The 15499-nt window shown below is 39.2% G+C and overlaps 1 protein-coding gene across 1 annotated transcript in view; it reads left to right on the forward strand.

Annotated features, from left to right (window-relative positions):
- Positions 1–15101, forward strand: part of LOC126474514 (structural maintenance of chromosomes protein 3) — a 216962-nt gene extending 201861 nt beyond the window's left edge. Inside the window, exons 25-26 of the mRNA XM_050101989.1 lie at positions 6274–6414; positions 14528–15101. Of these exons, the coding sequence (XP_049957946.1) occupies positions 6274–6414; positions 14528–14599 (213 nt within the window). The 3' untranslated portion in view covers positions 14600–15101. The remainder of the gene's footprint in view (positions 1–6273; positions 6415–14527) is intronic.
- Positions 15102–15499: the final 398 nt, after the last annotated feature.

Raw genomic sequence — 15499 nt, forward strand, 5'->3', positions numbered from 1 at the left:
AAATAAGTTTCAGTACTTCTTCTTCACAGAGAATTTTATTTCGCACGCTAGTTGTTCGGGGGTGAATGTACAAAGTCTGACTACATGCTGTTGAAACAAAATTCAGTCCAAGACTGATCTATGGTGACATACAAATCACCTCTATTTTTATGATTTTACACAATTACTGTTATTTTTACATACTGAATTTGCACATTTAACAATTAAAGTTTTTACATACATCTTCCCAAATTACATAGAAAATTACACAGAATAACATTGAATAATTTCATAATAAGATAGAAAAGGATCTGTTTCAATTAAGACTATAAATTACATATTTTATCATTGCAGCAATGTATTTCATTAATGTGCATATATTATTTTATTGGCTAAAAGGAGAATTGTCCTGTCATTTACAGAGTGATTAGTTTTATTGAATGAAAGGCCTAGATTCATTTAATTAAATTTTGTACGAGTAAAATTTTACATTTTCTGTATCTCTTAATTACAGTTCTATTAACTAACACTAACTAGAACATGACCATGATTGATCGTGACTGAAAAATAATATTGTCATATTTCTATTTGGGAAACAATTAATTTCTGATTTAACAAAACATAAAAATAGTTGTCTCTCAATGACTAGAATTATCAAAACTTTAATCATTAATTACTCCATAATTATAATAGCAATTTTATTCCTACCATGTGCCTGTAGTTTGTATTGTGTACAAATTGTGATGGTACATTAGTAATGTCAAAACAATAGCTTAAATTAGTGTAAATTACTAACTTGCTGCATAAAAAAATCTTTGATGTACTCGAATCCAGATAACAGGGTGTATACGAACCAGGAAAAACCCGGGAATTTTTTCGTCCGGGAGAAAACCAGGAAAAACCTGGAAATTTTTCAGATTTCTGGGAATTTTTCATTGTTTTTGTTTTCAGTTAAATTTTTGTAATATTGACTGGTAACAACCAATACTCTAACAAAGGATATGACTGCAGAATAATATTGCATCAATAAAACATGAACGAGAGAAAAAATGGAAATAAAACTTAAATTGCAAAGGAAATGTGTCATATGCAACAACAAAAAAAAACAGTGCTCATACAAGCGTCTGCCAACAGCAAAATGAATCAAGGCTATAGGACTATGCAATGCTTTGTAACAAGAAATTGCTCTGATGAGCCTGACATCGCAACTGTTTACATTAGATTCATTTCAACAGTTACGGGTGGGATCATGCGCAGTGGAGTAGTACCTCCCCCCAATATTATATGTGAAAGCTCTCCTTTTCTTGTAGCAACTCTATGTACATTAATTTAAAACATTAACTTTTCCTGTTTGTGTGTTCGCACTACTTAACAGTGAAGTTGCTATTGGCTGACTACATTCGTGTCGTAAGCTCTGAATATCCGCTGTCATCAGCTGGCAAGATCACGTGACATGAACTATGACTGGCTTACAAAAGAGCATCGCAATCTCGATTTCAGTACTTCAGAAAGTAATATGCGGTGTTTGGTGGAATTCGAATTTATACTTTCCTAATATGAAAATCCCCCCATGAACCATGGACCTTGCCGTTGGTGGGGAGGCTTGCGTGCCTCAGCGATTCAGATAGCCGTACCGTAGGTGCAACCACAACGGAGGGGTATCTGTTGAGAGGCCAGACAAACGTGTGGTTCCTGAAGAGGGGCAGCAGCCTTTTCAGTAGTTGCAAGGGCAACAGTCTGGATGATTGACTGATCTGGCTTTGTAACAATAACCAAAACGGCCTTGCTGTGCTGGTACTGCGAACAGCTGAAAGCAAGGGGAAACTACAGCCGTAATTTTTCCCGAGGGCATGCAGCTCTACTGTATGATTACATGATGATGGCGTCCTCTTGGGTAAAATATTCCGGAGGTAAAATAGTCCCCCATTCGGATCTCCGGGCGGGGACTACTCAAGAGGATGTCGTTATCAGGAGAAAGAAAACTGGCGTTCTACGGATTGGAGCGTGGAATGTCAGATCCCTTAATCGGGCAGGTAGGTTAGAAAATTTAAAAAGGGAAATGGAAAGGTTGAAGTTAGATATAGTGGGAATTAGTGAAGTTCGGTGGCAGGAGGAACAAGACTTCTGGTCAGGTGACTACAGGGTTATAAACACAAAATCAAATAGGGGTAATGCAGGAGTAGGTTTAATAATGAATAGGAAAATAGGAATGCGGGTAAGCTACTACAAACATCATAGTGAACGCATTATTGTGGCCAAGATAGATACGAAGCCCACACCTACTACAGTAGTACAAGTTTATATGCCAACTAGCTCTGCAGATGACGAAGAAATTGAAGAAATGTATGATGAAATAAAAGAAATTATTCAGATTGTGAAGGGAGACGAAAATTTAATAGTCATGGGTGACTGGAATTCGAGTGTAGGAAAAGGGAGAGAAGGAAACATAGTAGGTGAATATGGATTGGGGGACAGAAATGAAAGAGGAAGCCGCCTGGTAGAATTTTGTACAGAGCACAACATAATCATAACTAACACTTGGTTTAAGAATCATGAAAGAAGGTTGTATACATGGAAGAACCCTGGAGATACTAAAAGGTATCAGATAGATTATATAATGGTAAGACAGAGATTGAGGAACCAGGTTTTAAATTGTAAGACATTTCCAGGGGCAGATGTGGACTCTGACCACAATCTATTGGTTATGACCTGTAGATTAAAATTGAAGAAACTGCAAAAAGGCGGGAATTTAAGGAGATGGGACCTGGATAAACTAAAAGAACCAGAGGTTGTACAGATATTCAGGGAGAGCATAAGGGAGCAATTGACAGGAATGGGGGAAATAAATACAGTAGAAGAAGAATGGGTAGCTTTGAGGGATGAAGTAGTGAAGGCAGCAGAGGATCAAGTTGGTAAAAAGACGAGGGCTAGTAGAAATCCTTGGGTAACAGAAGAAATATTGAATTTAATTGATGAAAGGAGAAAATATAAAAATGCAGTAAGTGAAACAGGCAAAAAGGAATACAAACGTCTCAAAAATGAGATCGACAGGAAGTGCAAAATGGCTAAGCAGGGATGGCTAGACGACAAATGTAAGGATGCAGAGGCCTATCTCACTAGGGGTAAGATAGATACCGCCTACAGGAAAATTAAAGAGACCTTTGGAGATAAGAGAACCACTTGTATGAATATCAAGAGCTCAGATGGAAACCCAGTTCTAAGCAAAGAAGGGAAAGCAGAAAGGTGGAAGGAGTATATAGAGGGTCTATACAAGGGCGATGTACTTGAGGACAATATTATGGAAATGGAAGAGGATGTAGATGAAGATGAAATGGGAGATACGATACTGCGTGAAGAGTTTGACAGAGCACTGAAAGACCTGAGTCGAAACAAGGCCCCCGGAGTAGACAATATTCCATTGGAACTACTGACGGCCGTGGGAGAGCCAGTCCTGACGAAACTCTACCATCTGGTGAGCAAGATGTATGAAACAGGCGAAATACCCTCAGACTTCAAGAAGAATATAATAATTCCAATCCCAAAGAAAGCAGGTGTTGACAAATGTGAAAATTACCGAACTATCAGCTTAATAAGTCACAGCTGCAAAATACTAACGCGAATTCTTTACAGACGAATGGAAAAACTAATAGACGCCAACCTTGGGGAAGATCAGTTTGGATTCCGTAGAAACACTGGAACACGTGAGGCAATACTGACCTTACGACTTATCTTAGAAGAAAGATTAAGGAAAGGCAAACCTACGTTTCTAGCATTTGTAGACTTAGAGAAAGCTTTTGACAATGTTGACTGGAATACTCTCTTTCAAATTCTAAAGGTGGCAGGGGTAAAATATAGGGAGCGAAAGGCTATTTACAATTTGTACAGAAACCAGATGGCAGTTATAAGAGTCGAGGGACATGAAAGGGAAGCAGTGGTTGGGAAGGGAGTAAGACAGGGTTGTAGCCTGTCCCCGATGTTGTTCAATCTGTATATTGAGCAAGCAGTAAAGGAAACAAAAGAAAAATTCGGAGTAGGTATTAAAATTCATGGAGAAGAAATAAAAACTTTGAGGTTCGCCGATGACATTGTAATTCTGTCAGAGACAGCAAAGGACTTGGAAGAGCAGTTGAATGGAATGGACAGTGTCTTGAAAGGAGGATATAAGATGAACATCAACAAAAGGAAAACAAGGATAATGGAATGTAGTCTAATTAAGTCGGGTGATGCTGAGGGAATTAGATTAGGAAATGAGGCACTTAAAGTAGTAAAGGAGTTTTGCTATTTGGGGAGCAAAATAACTGATGATGGTCGAAGTAGAGAGGATATAAAATGTAGGCTGGCAATGGCAAGAACAGCGTTTCTGAAGAAGAGAAATTTGTTAACATCCAGTATTGATTTAGGTGTCAGGAAGTCATTTCTGAAAGTATTCGTATGGAGTGTTGCCATGTATGGAAGTGAAACATGGACGATAAATAGTTTGGACAAGAAGAGAATAGAAGCTTTCGAAATGTGGTGCTACAGAAGAATGCTGAAGATTAGATGGGTAGATCACATAACTAATGAGGAAGTATTGAATAGGATTGGGGAGAAGGGAAGTTTGTGGCACAACTTGACCAGAAGAAGGGATCGGTTGGTAGGACATGTTCTGAGGCATCAAGGGATCACCAATTTAGTATTGAAGGGCAGCGTGGAGGGTAAAAATCGTAGGGGGAGACCAAGAGATGAATACACTAAGCAGATTCAGAAGGATGTAGGTTGCAGTAGGTACTGGGAGATGAAAAAGCTTGCACAGGATAGAGTGGCATGGAGAGCTGCATCAAACCAGTCTCAGGACTGAAGACCACAATAACAACAAATATGAAAATATGCATTGTACATGTTGCTGTACATCAAAGATCTTTCCAAAACGTGTCTTTTTCCCTGAGTTTTGTTTTCTAAAGCACCGGGAAATTCTACACCCATGTATAAAACCATAACCATTCAAAGGATTGAAAAATTAGACAGTTCTGCGACAAAATATACTGTCTGTTAACAGAGAATAGGTATGTTTTCACCCAGTAGAAAATGTATTTTTAACCGGAAAATCCAGAAGAAATCCGGGAAATTTTTTTCCCTTGTCCACGTGTCCACACTGGATAACCAGAAAATACAAAGTCAAAGCAGCAGTTTAAATTGGTGTAAACTACTAATATTACATATTATATGCCCTCTTTGGGAGAGTGGGGATGAGACTGGAATAGGATACAGGATCCCAAAAGGGGTTGTGGTATTACAGGTGCTAGATCCCAGGCACTAGGCCATAACAATTCTGCACTTTATTGGAGTCACTTACATCAGTGGATTTATCCATTTATAGCCCTTATCATTGGTAAAACAATTCCCATTCGTTTCTGCTCTGCTTGTGTGCTTTCCTTATTGAGTCACATGCCTGCAGCACCAGCAGGTGGCATTCAGGCTTGCAGTGGGCAGGAATCGTAATGTTTTGGCGCATCGGTGTAGGCCTGAAGTAGCGTGTAAATAATTGATTGTCAAGACCCATTGACAACACTCCATTGCTCGAATGGCACTGTTTCTGTCCATTTCAGTAAAAAAGATATCTGTTGTCAAATTTTTCTTTATATATTCTTTCAGCTTTCTGTACACCACTTTATGTTGTGTTATACATTAAAGGCATGTCAATAGCTAACTTAACAAGTAACACATTCATTTTGACAACCAGTCATGAAATGTAAAAAGTAGTAAACTCTATGGACTAGCTGCATGAATGTTATAGCGTAAGCTACTCATTTCTGATGATTTGTTCCTTATCTGTAAGTGTTTATATTACAATTTACTACCATCTGTGTAGCTATGATTCTACAGGTTTGGGACACATGCTGCATCAAGGAGTCAAGACGTCAAAGACCAAGCAGTTTTGTGTGTTAACCATTGCCAAACCACGACGACATTGGTAAAATTGACAGTGCTTTCAACTTCAAACTAATTGTTAAAACATGTTTGAAGTTCTGTGAGAGGAGCCATTTTTGTTAATATAATTGCTGTACATGATATAAGACATTTAAGGCTGAAGCTAATTTGAATCATATGAGAATTTTCAAGATATTCGTATAAGAGGGTTCTTAGTTATTTAATGACATGTGTTAGTTCATGAACCTCATGTTAAAATCTTTAAGCATTTGAACTAACAGTATTTAATTTGTAATTTAAATTATATTCCTCTCTTTTGTGCATAGTCCAAAATTCATTTATGTGGTACACATGATACACTATACTGATTATTTGCTTTTATTCCAGGCTCTTGATTCACAACACAGAATGGCTGTTGCTAATATGATACACGAGCTGTCCAAAGATGCACAATTTATTACCACGACATTCAGACCAGAGTTGTTGGTACATGCAAATAAATTTTATGGAGTTAAATTCCGCAACAAGGTAAAAAAACAAAGATAAATTTGTTTGTGCTTTAATTGTTGTCGGTGTACTTTTTCCTAGAAAACCATATACATCTTTGTTCTGTATATCCCAGAATGTAAATGAACAATCAAAGGTATTAAATGAGGCAAAGAATGTATTGGTAGACTGCAGCAGCAATGAATCGACATTCAGTTCCAATGGAAATAGTGGTCTGTGTAATTGTTGTTGTTGTTATTGTTGTTGTTGTTGTGGTCTTCAGTCCTGAGACTGGTTTCATGCAGCTCTCCATGCTAATCTATCCTGTGCAAGCTCCTTCATCTCCCAGTACCTACTGCAACCTACATCCTTCAGAAACTGCTTAGTGTATTCATCTCTTGATCTCCCTCTATGATTTTTACCCTCCACGCTGCCCTCCAATGCTAAATTTGTGATCCCTTGATGCCTCAGCACATATCCTACCAACCGATCCCTTCTTCTAGTCAAGTTGTGCCACAAACTTCTCTTCTCCCCAATCCTATTCAATACCTCCTCATTAGTTACGTGATCTACCCACCTAATCTTCAACATTCTTCTGTAGCACCACATTTCGAAAGCTTCTATCCTCTTCTTGTCTAAACTGTTTATTGTCCATGTTTCACTTCCAGACATGGCTACACTCCATACAAATACTTTCAGAAACGACTTCCTGACATTTAAATCTATACTCGATGTTAACAAATTTCTCTTCTTCAGAAACGCTTTCCTTGCCATTGCCAGTCTACATTTTATATCCTCTCTACTTCGACCAACATCAGTTATTTTGCCCCCCCCCCCCCCCCCCCCCCCCCAAATAGCAAAACTCCTTTACTACTTTAAGTGTCTCATTTCCTAATCTAATTCCCTCAGCATCACCCGACTTCATTCGCCTACATTCCATTATCCTCGTTTCGGTTTTGTTGATGTTCATCTTATATCCTCCTTTCAAGACACTGTCCATTCCGTTCAACTGCTCTTCCAAGTCCTTTGCTGTCTCTGACAGAATTACAATGTCATCGGCGAACCCCAAAGTTTTTATTTCTTCTCCCTGGATTTTAATACCTACTCGAAATTTTTCTTTTGTTTCTTTTACTGCTTGCTCAATATACAGATTGAATAACATTGGGGAGAGGCTACAACCCTGTCTCACTCCCTTCCGAACCACTGCTTCCCTTTCATGGCCCTCGACTCTTTGTAACTGCCATCTGGTTTCTGTACAAATCGTAAATAGCCTTTCGCTCCCTGTATTTTACCCCTGCCACCTTTAGAATTTGAAAGAGAGTATTCCAGTCAACATTGTCAAAAGCTTTCTCTAAGTCTACAAATGCTAGAAACTTAGGTTTGCCTTTCCTTAATCTTTCTTCTGAGATAAGTCGTAAGGTCAGTATTGCCTCACGTGTTCCAACATTTCTACGGAATCCAAACTGATCTTCCCCAAGGTCGGCTTCTACCAGTTTTTCCATTCGTCTGTAAAGAATTCGCGTTAGTATTTTGCAGATGTGGCTTATTAAACTGATAGTTCGGTAATTTTCACATTTGTCAACACCTGCTTTCTTTGGGATTGGAATTATTATATTCTTCTTGAAGTCTGAGGGTATTTCGCCTGTCTCATACATCTTGCTCACCAGATGCTAGAATTTTGTCAGGACTGGCTCTCCCAAGGCCATCAGTAGTTCTAATGGAATGTTATCTACTCCCGGGGCCTTGTTTCGACTCAGGTCTTTCAGTGCTCTGTCAAACTCTTCACGCAGTATCATATCTCCCATTTCATCTTCATCTACATCCTCTTCCATTTCCATAATATTGTCCTCAAGTAAATCGCCCTTGTATAGACCCTCTATATACTCCTTCCACCTTTCTGCTTTCCCCTCTTTGCTTAGAACTGGGTTTCCATCTGAGCTCTTGATATTCATATAAGTGGCTCTCTTTTCTCCAAAGGTCTCTTTAATTTTCTTGTAGGATGTATCTATCTTACCCATAATGAGATAAGCCTCTACATCCTTACATTTGTCCTCTAGCCATGCCTGCTTAGCCATTTTGCACGATCTCATTTTTGAGACGTTTGTATTCCTTTTTGCCAGCTTCATTTACTGCATTTTTATATTTTTTCCTTTCATCAATTAAATTCAATATTTCTTCTGTTACCCAAGGGTTTCTACTAGCCCTCGTCTTTTTACCTACTTGATGCTCTGCTGCCTTCACTACTTCATCCCTCAGAGCTACCCATTCGTCTTCTACTGTATTTCTTTCCCCCATTCCTGTCAATTGTTCCCTTATGCTCTTCCTGAAACTCTGTACAAACTCTGGTTTAGTCAGTTTATCCAGGTCCCATCTCCTTAAATTCCCACCTTTTTGCAATTTCTTCAGTTTTAATCTACAGTTCATAACCAATAGATTGTGGTCAGAGTCCACATCTGCCCCTGGAAATGTCCTACAATTTAAAACCTGGTTCCTAAATCTCTGCCTTACCATTATATAATCTATCTGATACCTTTTAGTATCTCCAGGATTCTTCCATGTATACAACCTTCTTTTATGATTCTTGAACCTAGTGTTAGCTATGATTAAGTTGTGCTCTGTGCAAAATTCTACCAGACGGCTTCCTCTTTCATTTCTTAGCCCCAGTCCATATTCACCTGCTAAGTTCTTTCTCTCCCTTTTCCTACTGTCGAATTCCAGTCACTATTAAATTTTCGTCTCTCTTCCCTGCCTGAATAATTTCTTTTATCTCATCATACATTTCTTCAATTTCTTCGTCATCTGCAGAGCTAGTTGGCATATAAACTTGTACTAGTGTAGTAGGCATGGGCTTCGTGTCTATCTTGGCCACTATAATACATTCACTATGCTGTTTGTAGTAGCTTACCCGCATTCCTATTTTCCTATTCATTATTAAACCTACTCCTGCATTACCCCTATTTGATTTTGTATTTATAACCCTGTATTCACCTGACCAGAAGTCTTGTTCCTCCTGCCACCGAACTTCACTAATTCCCACTATATCTAACTTTAACCTATCCATTTCCCTTTTTAAATTTTCTAACCTACCTGCCCGATTAAGGGATCTGACATTCCACACTCCTATCCGTAGAATGCGTTTTCTTTCTCCTGATAACGACGTCCTCTTGAGTAGTCCCCGCCCGGAGATCCAATTGGGGGCTATTTTACCTCCGGAATATTTTACCCATGAGGATGCCATCATCATTAACCATACAGTAAAGCTGCATGCCCTCAGGAAAAATTACGGCTGTAGTTTCCCCTTGCTTTCAGCCATTCGCAGTACCACAACAGCAAGGCCGTTTTGGTTAGTGTTACAAGGCCAGATCAGTCAATCATCCAGACTGTTGCCCCTGCAACTACTGAAAAGGCTGCTGCCCCTCTTCAGGAACCACATGTTTGTCTGGCATCTCAACAGATACCCCTCCGTTGTGGTTGCACCTACGGTACGGCTATCTGTATCGTTGAGGCACGCAAGCCTCCCCACCAACAGCAAGGTCCATGGTTCGTGGGAGGAGGGTCTGTGTAATATGTACAGTATATATAGAGTGCTGTGTGTGATCATCAGGGGTCAAAGGTAAAACCTGAAATCACAGGACAGAGATTGAAGCTTTGGCTTTGCAAAAGAAATTTCTACGATCCCCATGTAATATGTTATTTTTCTCAAAGTTAACATTTTCATAATTGGTCATAAGTGTCACAGCTCACTTCATACCAGTCCTACAACAAGCAACAGTGCCCCGAGGCCTGTTCAATATTAATGAAGTGTTATCTACCTTTCAGGGCTTTGTGAGGAAATGAAATTTTTTTATGCAATTGCTTTCAGTAAACATAGCACCATGTTGTGAATGCTTATCCATCTTGAAACTATCTATATCTCCTCATTTGTTGATATAAATGCTACCAGAAAGGCTTCCCCCATATGCACGAGAGCACCTTCCCATTATTTATCCTTCTTTCATAATATAATAGTTTGGTCTGAAAAATACCTTGCAGATACCACATATTCTAATCTCATCAGAACATGTGGGTGATACAATAACTGGTCATTTACTTTTGTCTAGTTCTTCATATTGACATGATGGCTTCCAAGACACCCGTAGGAATGAAAGATTACAGGGAGAAGGACTGAATTAGCAGCACAACAGTATATTAAACCCAATCTTCCTTCCTTCTTTCCTCTTTTGATTAGCAACACACACTAAAATGCCGAAGAATATAGCAACTGAAGATTGAATTCTTGATTCATTGCAGGAGTTCTTTTTATCCCCCATCACAGCACTGCTGCTTCTGAAATTCTTTTAAACAATACATTAATCAGCAAAAGGTCACTGTATATTCTTTCACATCTGTATATGTAAAAATGATTGTTTCTTTGTTTGCTCAGTACGCTTACTGTAGAACTTTGGTGAGCTGTGTGCACGCCCATGAACGTTTCTGAATTAAGGCATGGCCAGACACCACGCGACACGGCAGAATGGCCACTGGCCTTGAGCCGCATTGTTTAAATGCTCGTTATTGTATCGTGCCAGTCACACAGAGTGCATCTTTGACACAGTGGCAGCTAGCCTGCTGCACTGGCTAGTGCTGAGTTGTCACAGAATACGGATTCACTGTAGCAGCTGCATGCAGCTAGTGGGAGGCAACTGTCGTATGCTGCTACACGTGTCGTATTGGCCCCTTATTTAGAGGGCCCACACAACCAACTCGCAAGATGGGTTGCACACCCCCTTTCATGAGCATGGAGAGAAACATCGCCAGCAGACAGAAACAATAACAGACTTTCCAAATAAACACTGAACTACTTCATCAGATAACATGTGACAGTGTTCCACCAATCAGAACTCATATGACTCATGTAGCACTCCTCACGCCTAGACTGGCAATGTTTATCAACCTCTAGGAACAGCTCCGGCCAGTACTTACGCCAGCCGTAGCATTGTAGTAGCACATTGTATTTTGTAAGAGCAGATTTTGATTAGTATTTTCTTCCCTTGTCTTGTTTACTTAAATGGTTTGTCACCACAAGAGTTGTGGGTTTTGCTGGTTGTTCTGGCATTTTAAAACTTAGTGTATGCCAAGAAGGCATTTTTCTTTAATTACAATAAAAGGTGTTCAAATTGACTGTTAGTTCTTTCCTGCCGACTGCAACACACTACAACATGCAGGCTGTTAGTGAGGTTTCGGCCACTTCTTCATTGTGACTGTTGACACTGAAAACCTTGGCCATATGCTGCAGTATGAGCCACACTATAGGACCATATTCTGTCTGGTCAGGCCTTAAATCCATCCATTTTATGATAGGTGGCATGTGAGTAATTTAAAAAAATATATGTATTTCATATAGTTTTGCAACAGTTTGTATATTTTCAGTGTGAGTGTGCATAAATGACATAATTCTATTTAATCATAAAGAGGCTACTACATTTCAATTTATGTGTGACGTAACAAGTGGTGTTGATTGTGAGATTCCAATTGCTAATTGATATTATTCTTTTCCAAGTAAATTTATGTACATGCATGTCTGAAAGAACAGAGTTTTATGATCCACAGCTGTACATGGTGACGTTCAAAGTGCAAGGGCATATTTACCATCAGGCAAAATCACTACTAGCATTGCCAAATACATATAACAAATAGTATAGATGTCTCATTTCTGATGATTTTGCACTGAACAGTGTCATTTGTTGTGTAATGTATTGAATGATGTATAGCATCTGCTCAAGCCCTCTGCATACTGTGTGTGCTGCCATGCTGTGTATTGGAGCAGTTGGGGTAGGCAGACATATGAGGGCAGTTGATGTTATTGCATGTAAAATAGCTTACTTACTCATCATAGAAAAATTACTGATATTCAAAATCAATTGCAGGTAACAATTAGTATTTTGTAAAACTGGCTTCACTGACAAATATAACATTATCACACTTTGCGTTGATTATCACAGGTGGTGTGAGTGAGCTCAGGCATATGTACTTAATGTACAGGTATTGACTCAGCAGCTGTCTGTGATGGAGGTGCCCATTATTGATCACGCCCCAAGTGCAAGATTCGTTCCATAATTCGGTTTTTGAATGTGAAAAGGACTGTGCCCATGGATATTCATCGTCAGTTGACATAACTTTATGGCAACAAGTTTGTGTCCATCCAACACAGGTGCAGCGAGTTTAGTGCCAGTCGGAAGGAGGTCCATGATGAAGAATAGAGTGGAAGACCTTCGGTCACGGAGGCGGTTATCGAGGTGGTCCAATGCGAAGGGCTTCAAAACAGGAGGATCAGTGTCCTTTAACTTGTTGCTCAGATTCCTGGGAGTTCATACAGTACAGTTGACAGAGCACTGACAGAAAAATTGGGGTATCACATGGGTTGTACTCGATGGGTACCACGTATGCTGACAGCAGAACACAAGGATAAACACCTTCACTGTGCTTTCCAGTTTCTTCAAAACTGTTAAGAAGATGAGGAAGGATTGTTTAACTCCGTTGTTATGGGAGATGAAAGATGGGTGTTTCATTTCACTCCTAAAATTATTATTTGGTAACCGTGATAGCGTTACGGAGATGTTTAGCAGACTCTGCAAGAGAGGCGCTCTGCATCACGGTGTAGCTTGCTCGCAACGTTTCGAGAGGGTGCGTTTCTGGATGAGGTATCGAATATATTGCTTCCCCCTACTTATACCTTCCGAGATCACGAATGTAAAATTAGAGAGATTTGAGCGTGCATGGAGGCTTTCAGACAGTCGTTCTTCCTGCGAACCATACGCGACTGGAACAGAAAAGGGAGGTAATGACAGTGGCACGTAAAGTGCCCTCCACCACACACCGTTGGGTGGCTTGCGCAGTATAAATGTAGATGTAGATGTAAAATGAGAGAAAAATCCAGACAATGGCATCACTCGGGGTCACCAGTCACAAAGAAGTTCAAACAAACTCCTTCTGCTGGCAAAATCGTGACCACTTTGTTTTGGGATGATAAGGAGGTACTAGTGGTCAATTTCATGGAACTGGGGACAGCAGTCAACTCAGACAGTTATTCTGAAACACTACAAAAATTCAGGTGATATATCCAGAACAGTTGGAAAGGATGACAGAAGGTGTAATGCTGCTTCACGATAAACATCAGACCTCACGTCTCCTGCCAAACCCAGAAACTTTTGACAAATTTTGGTTGGGCTGCCATGCCCCACCTCACCTTACAGTCCAGACCTTGCACCTAGTGATTATCACTTGTTCACTAAGTTAAAGGAACACTTGGTTGGCCAACACTTCTGGAACAACAATGGAGTCAAAGAAGAGGTGAAATACTCCCTCCACGGGTTAGCAGCATGGGGATAGAGAAATTGGAGCACCTTCTACAAAAATGCATAGGAAAAGATGGCGATTATGTAGAAAATAGAGCTAAGTTTCTTCTTTCCAACGATAAATTTCTGTGAGAATAAACAATGTTGTTTATTTGTAAAAGTGAAGGGAAACTTACTTCTGAGTCAACCCTTGTATTATTTCAAAATACAATATGTTAATGGGAAGTATATTTAAACAATTCCACATTTTCCACATAGGTCAACTATCCCTGAGGGCAGAGTTATCTTTTCTTTTGGCTCATACTCTGGCCAGTGATCAAAACTGTCATATTGTGTATCATTCACTGGGACAGGAGTTCCTGTTTATTTCTTCTCCTGCCTGTCTATCCTGTACTCAAAGTCCAGCTTTGTCTTCCCAAAGAAAGAAAATTCACTAACAAATTTGTATTATAACTCGCCTTCAGGACTTGCTCTTTCCATTTATAAGCATTTTTGTTGAAGAAAAAAAAAAGGGAGGGGGCGGGCGAGGGGGGGGGGGGGGGAGCAGTGCCACAAAATTGAATCAAACTGGTAACTGATGCTCACATAATCTTGCAAGATTCACACTATTCACCAGAAGCAACAGAATATCACTGTACATGAGAGCTTAAAAAATGTTGCTTGCAAGCACCAATACCCACCCAAGTGTGGTCCAGCAAACAGTGCAATTTTGATGTTGCTTGAGAGCAAAATTGCTAAATAAAGAGTTAATACTGCATGTTTTTTTAATTTTGTTATGCTACTTTATTGACTACAGTTAATGCAAACTTTTATTGCCTTAGGTGAGTCATGTGGAATGTGTTACAAGAGAGGTGGCTGCAGATTTCGTGGAAGATGACACCACAACAGGATAACTTCATCCAAAAAGGCGGGAATATTGTACAGTGTATAAAAGTTTAACATGCAGTACTTAGATGCGCTCAAAAGCTACAGAAAACTGCCAGTTTTGAATTTTAAAACTGTGTTGTATATAACAAATTTTACAGTGAACTTTTTATGCGTTAGTTACTTATTGCCAGTATTTACTTAGGCAAATTGTTAAAAATTGACTGAAAGTGGTAGACTCAGAGGAAAAACTATTACTTACTTGAATTTTAAGAAATGTATCAATATTTTCATATTTTAATTTATTATAACATTTATATTTTTATTGTAATATAGACAGAAATTGTATTTGACTCATTCCATGATGTATATATGCCTCAGGCTTTTTAATAATCACACATTAGTGAATGCCAAGCCTACAGTTTAAGTGAAGAATTGAAAATTGCTTCTTTACTGTCCACAGAACTGTCTGGTGATAGTTTTATAAGTAATTGTAAAAGAGCACTCATAAATTATTTGTATCTTTTGTTACGAGCTTATTTTTATGTTGGCAATACATTTAATTTGCTTATTTAGATTAGGAAATAAGCCTTTGTAACAACAGTAGTACACTGCAGGTATATCTGTAAGGGTAGCGTAGTTCCATAGAGAGTGAGCTACAAGCACCAGGTGAGAACAGAATTCATTTAAAAATGAAGAGTTCAGGGTAGCACTTCAGTATTGTGCTAATTTTTCATTCATCCATTCACTCAAGTTTTCTGTTGACTGCTGATCCACTTGAAATTGAGTTTTATCACCAGAAAGCAGTCTACGAGAATTTCTCTTATGTTCCCCAATTTCTGGCCATCCGGTAGGTGATTGAGTCAGTAATTGTCACATTGAAGAGGATATTTTTGTCATTGTGGTTAATGCAATAAACTGATGTGACT

Source organism: Schistocerca serialis, chromosome 1 (assembly GCF_023864345.2).
Source record: "Schistocerca serialis cubense isolate TAMUIC-IGC-003099 chromosome 1, iqSchSeri2.2, whole genome shotgun sequence".
Lineage (NCBI taxonomy): Eukaryota > Metazoa > Arthropoda > Insecta > Orthoptera > Acrididae > Schistocerca > Schistocerca serialis.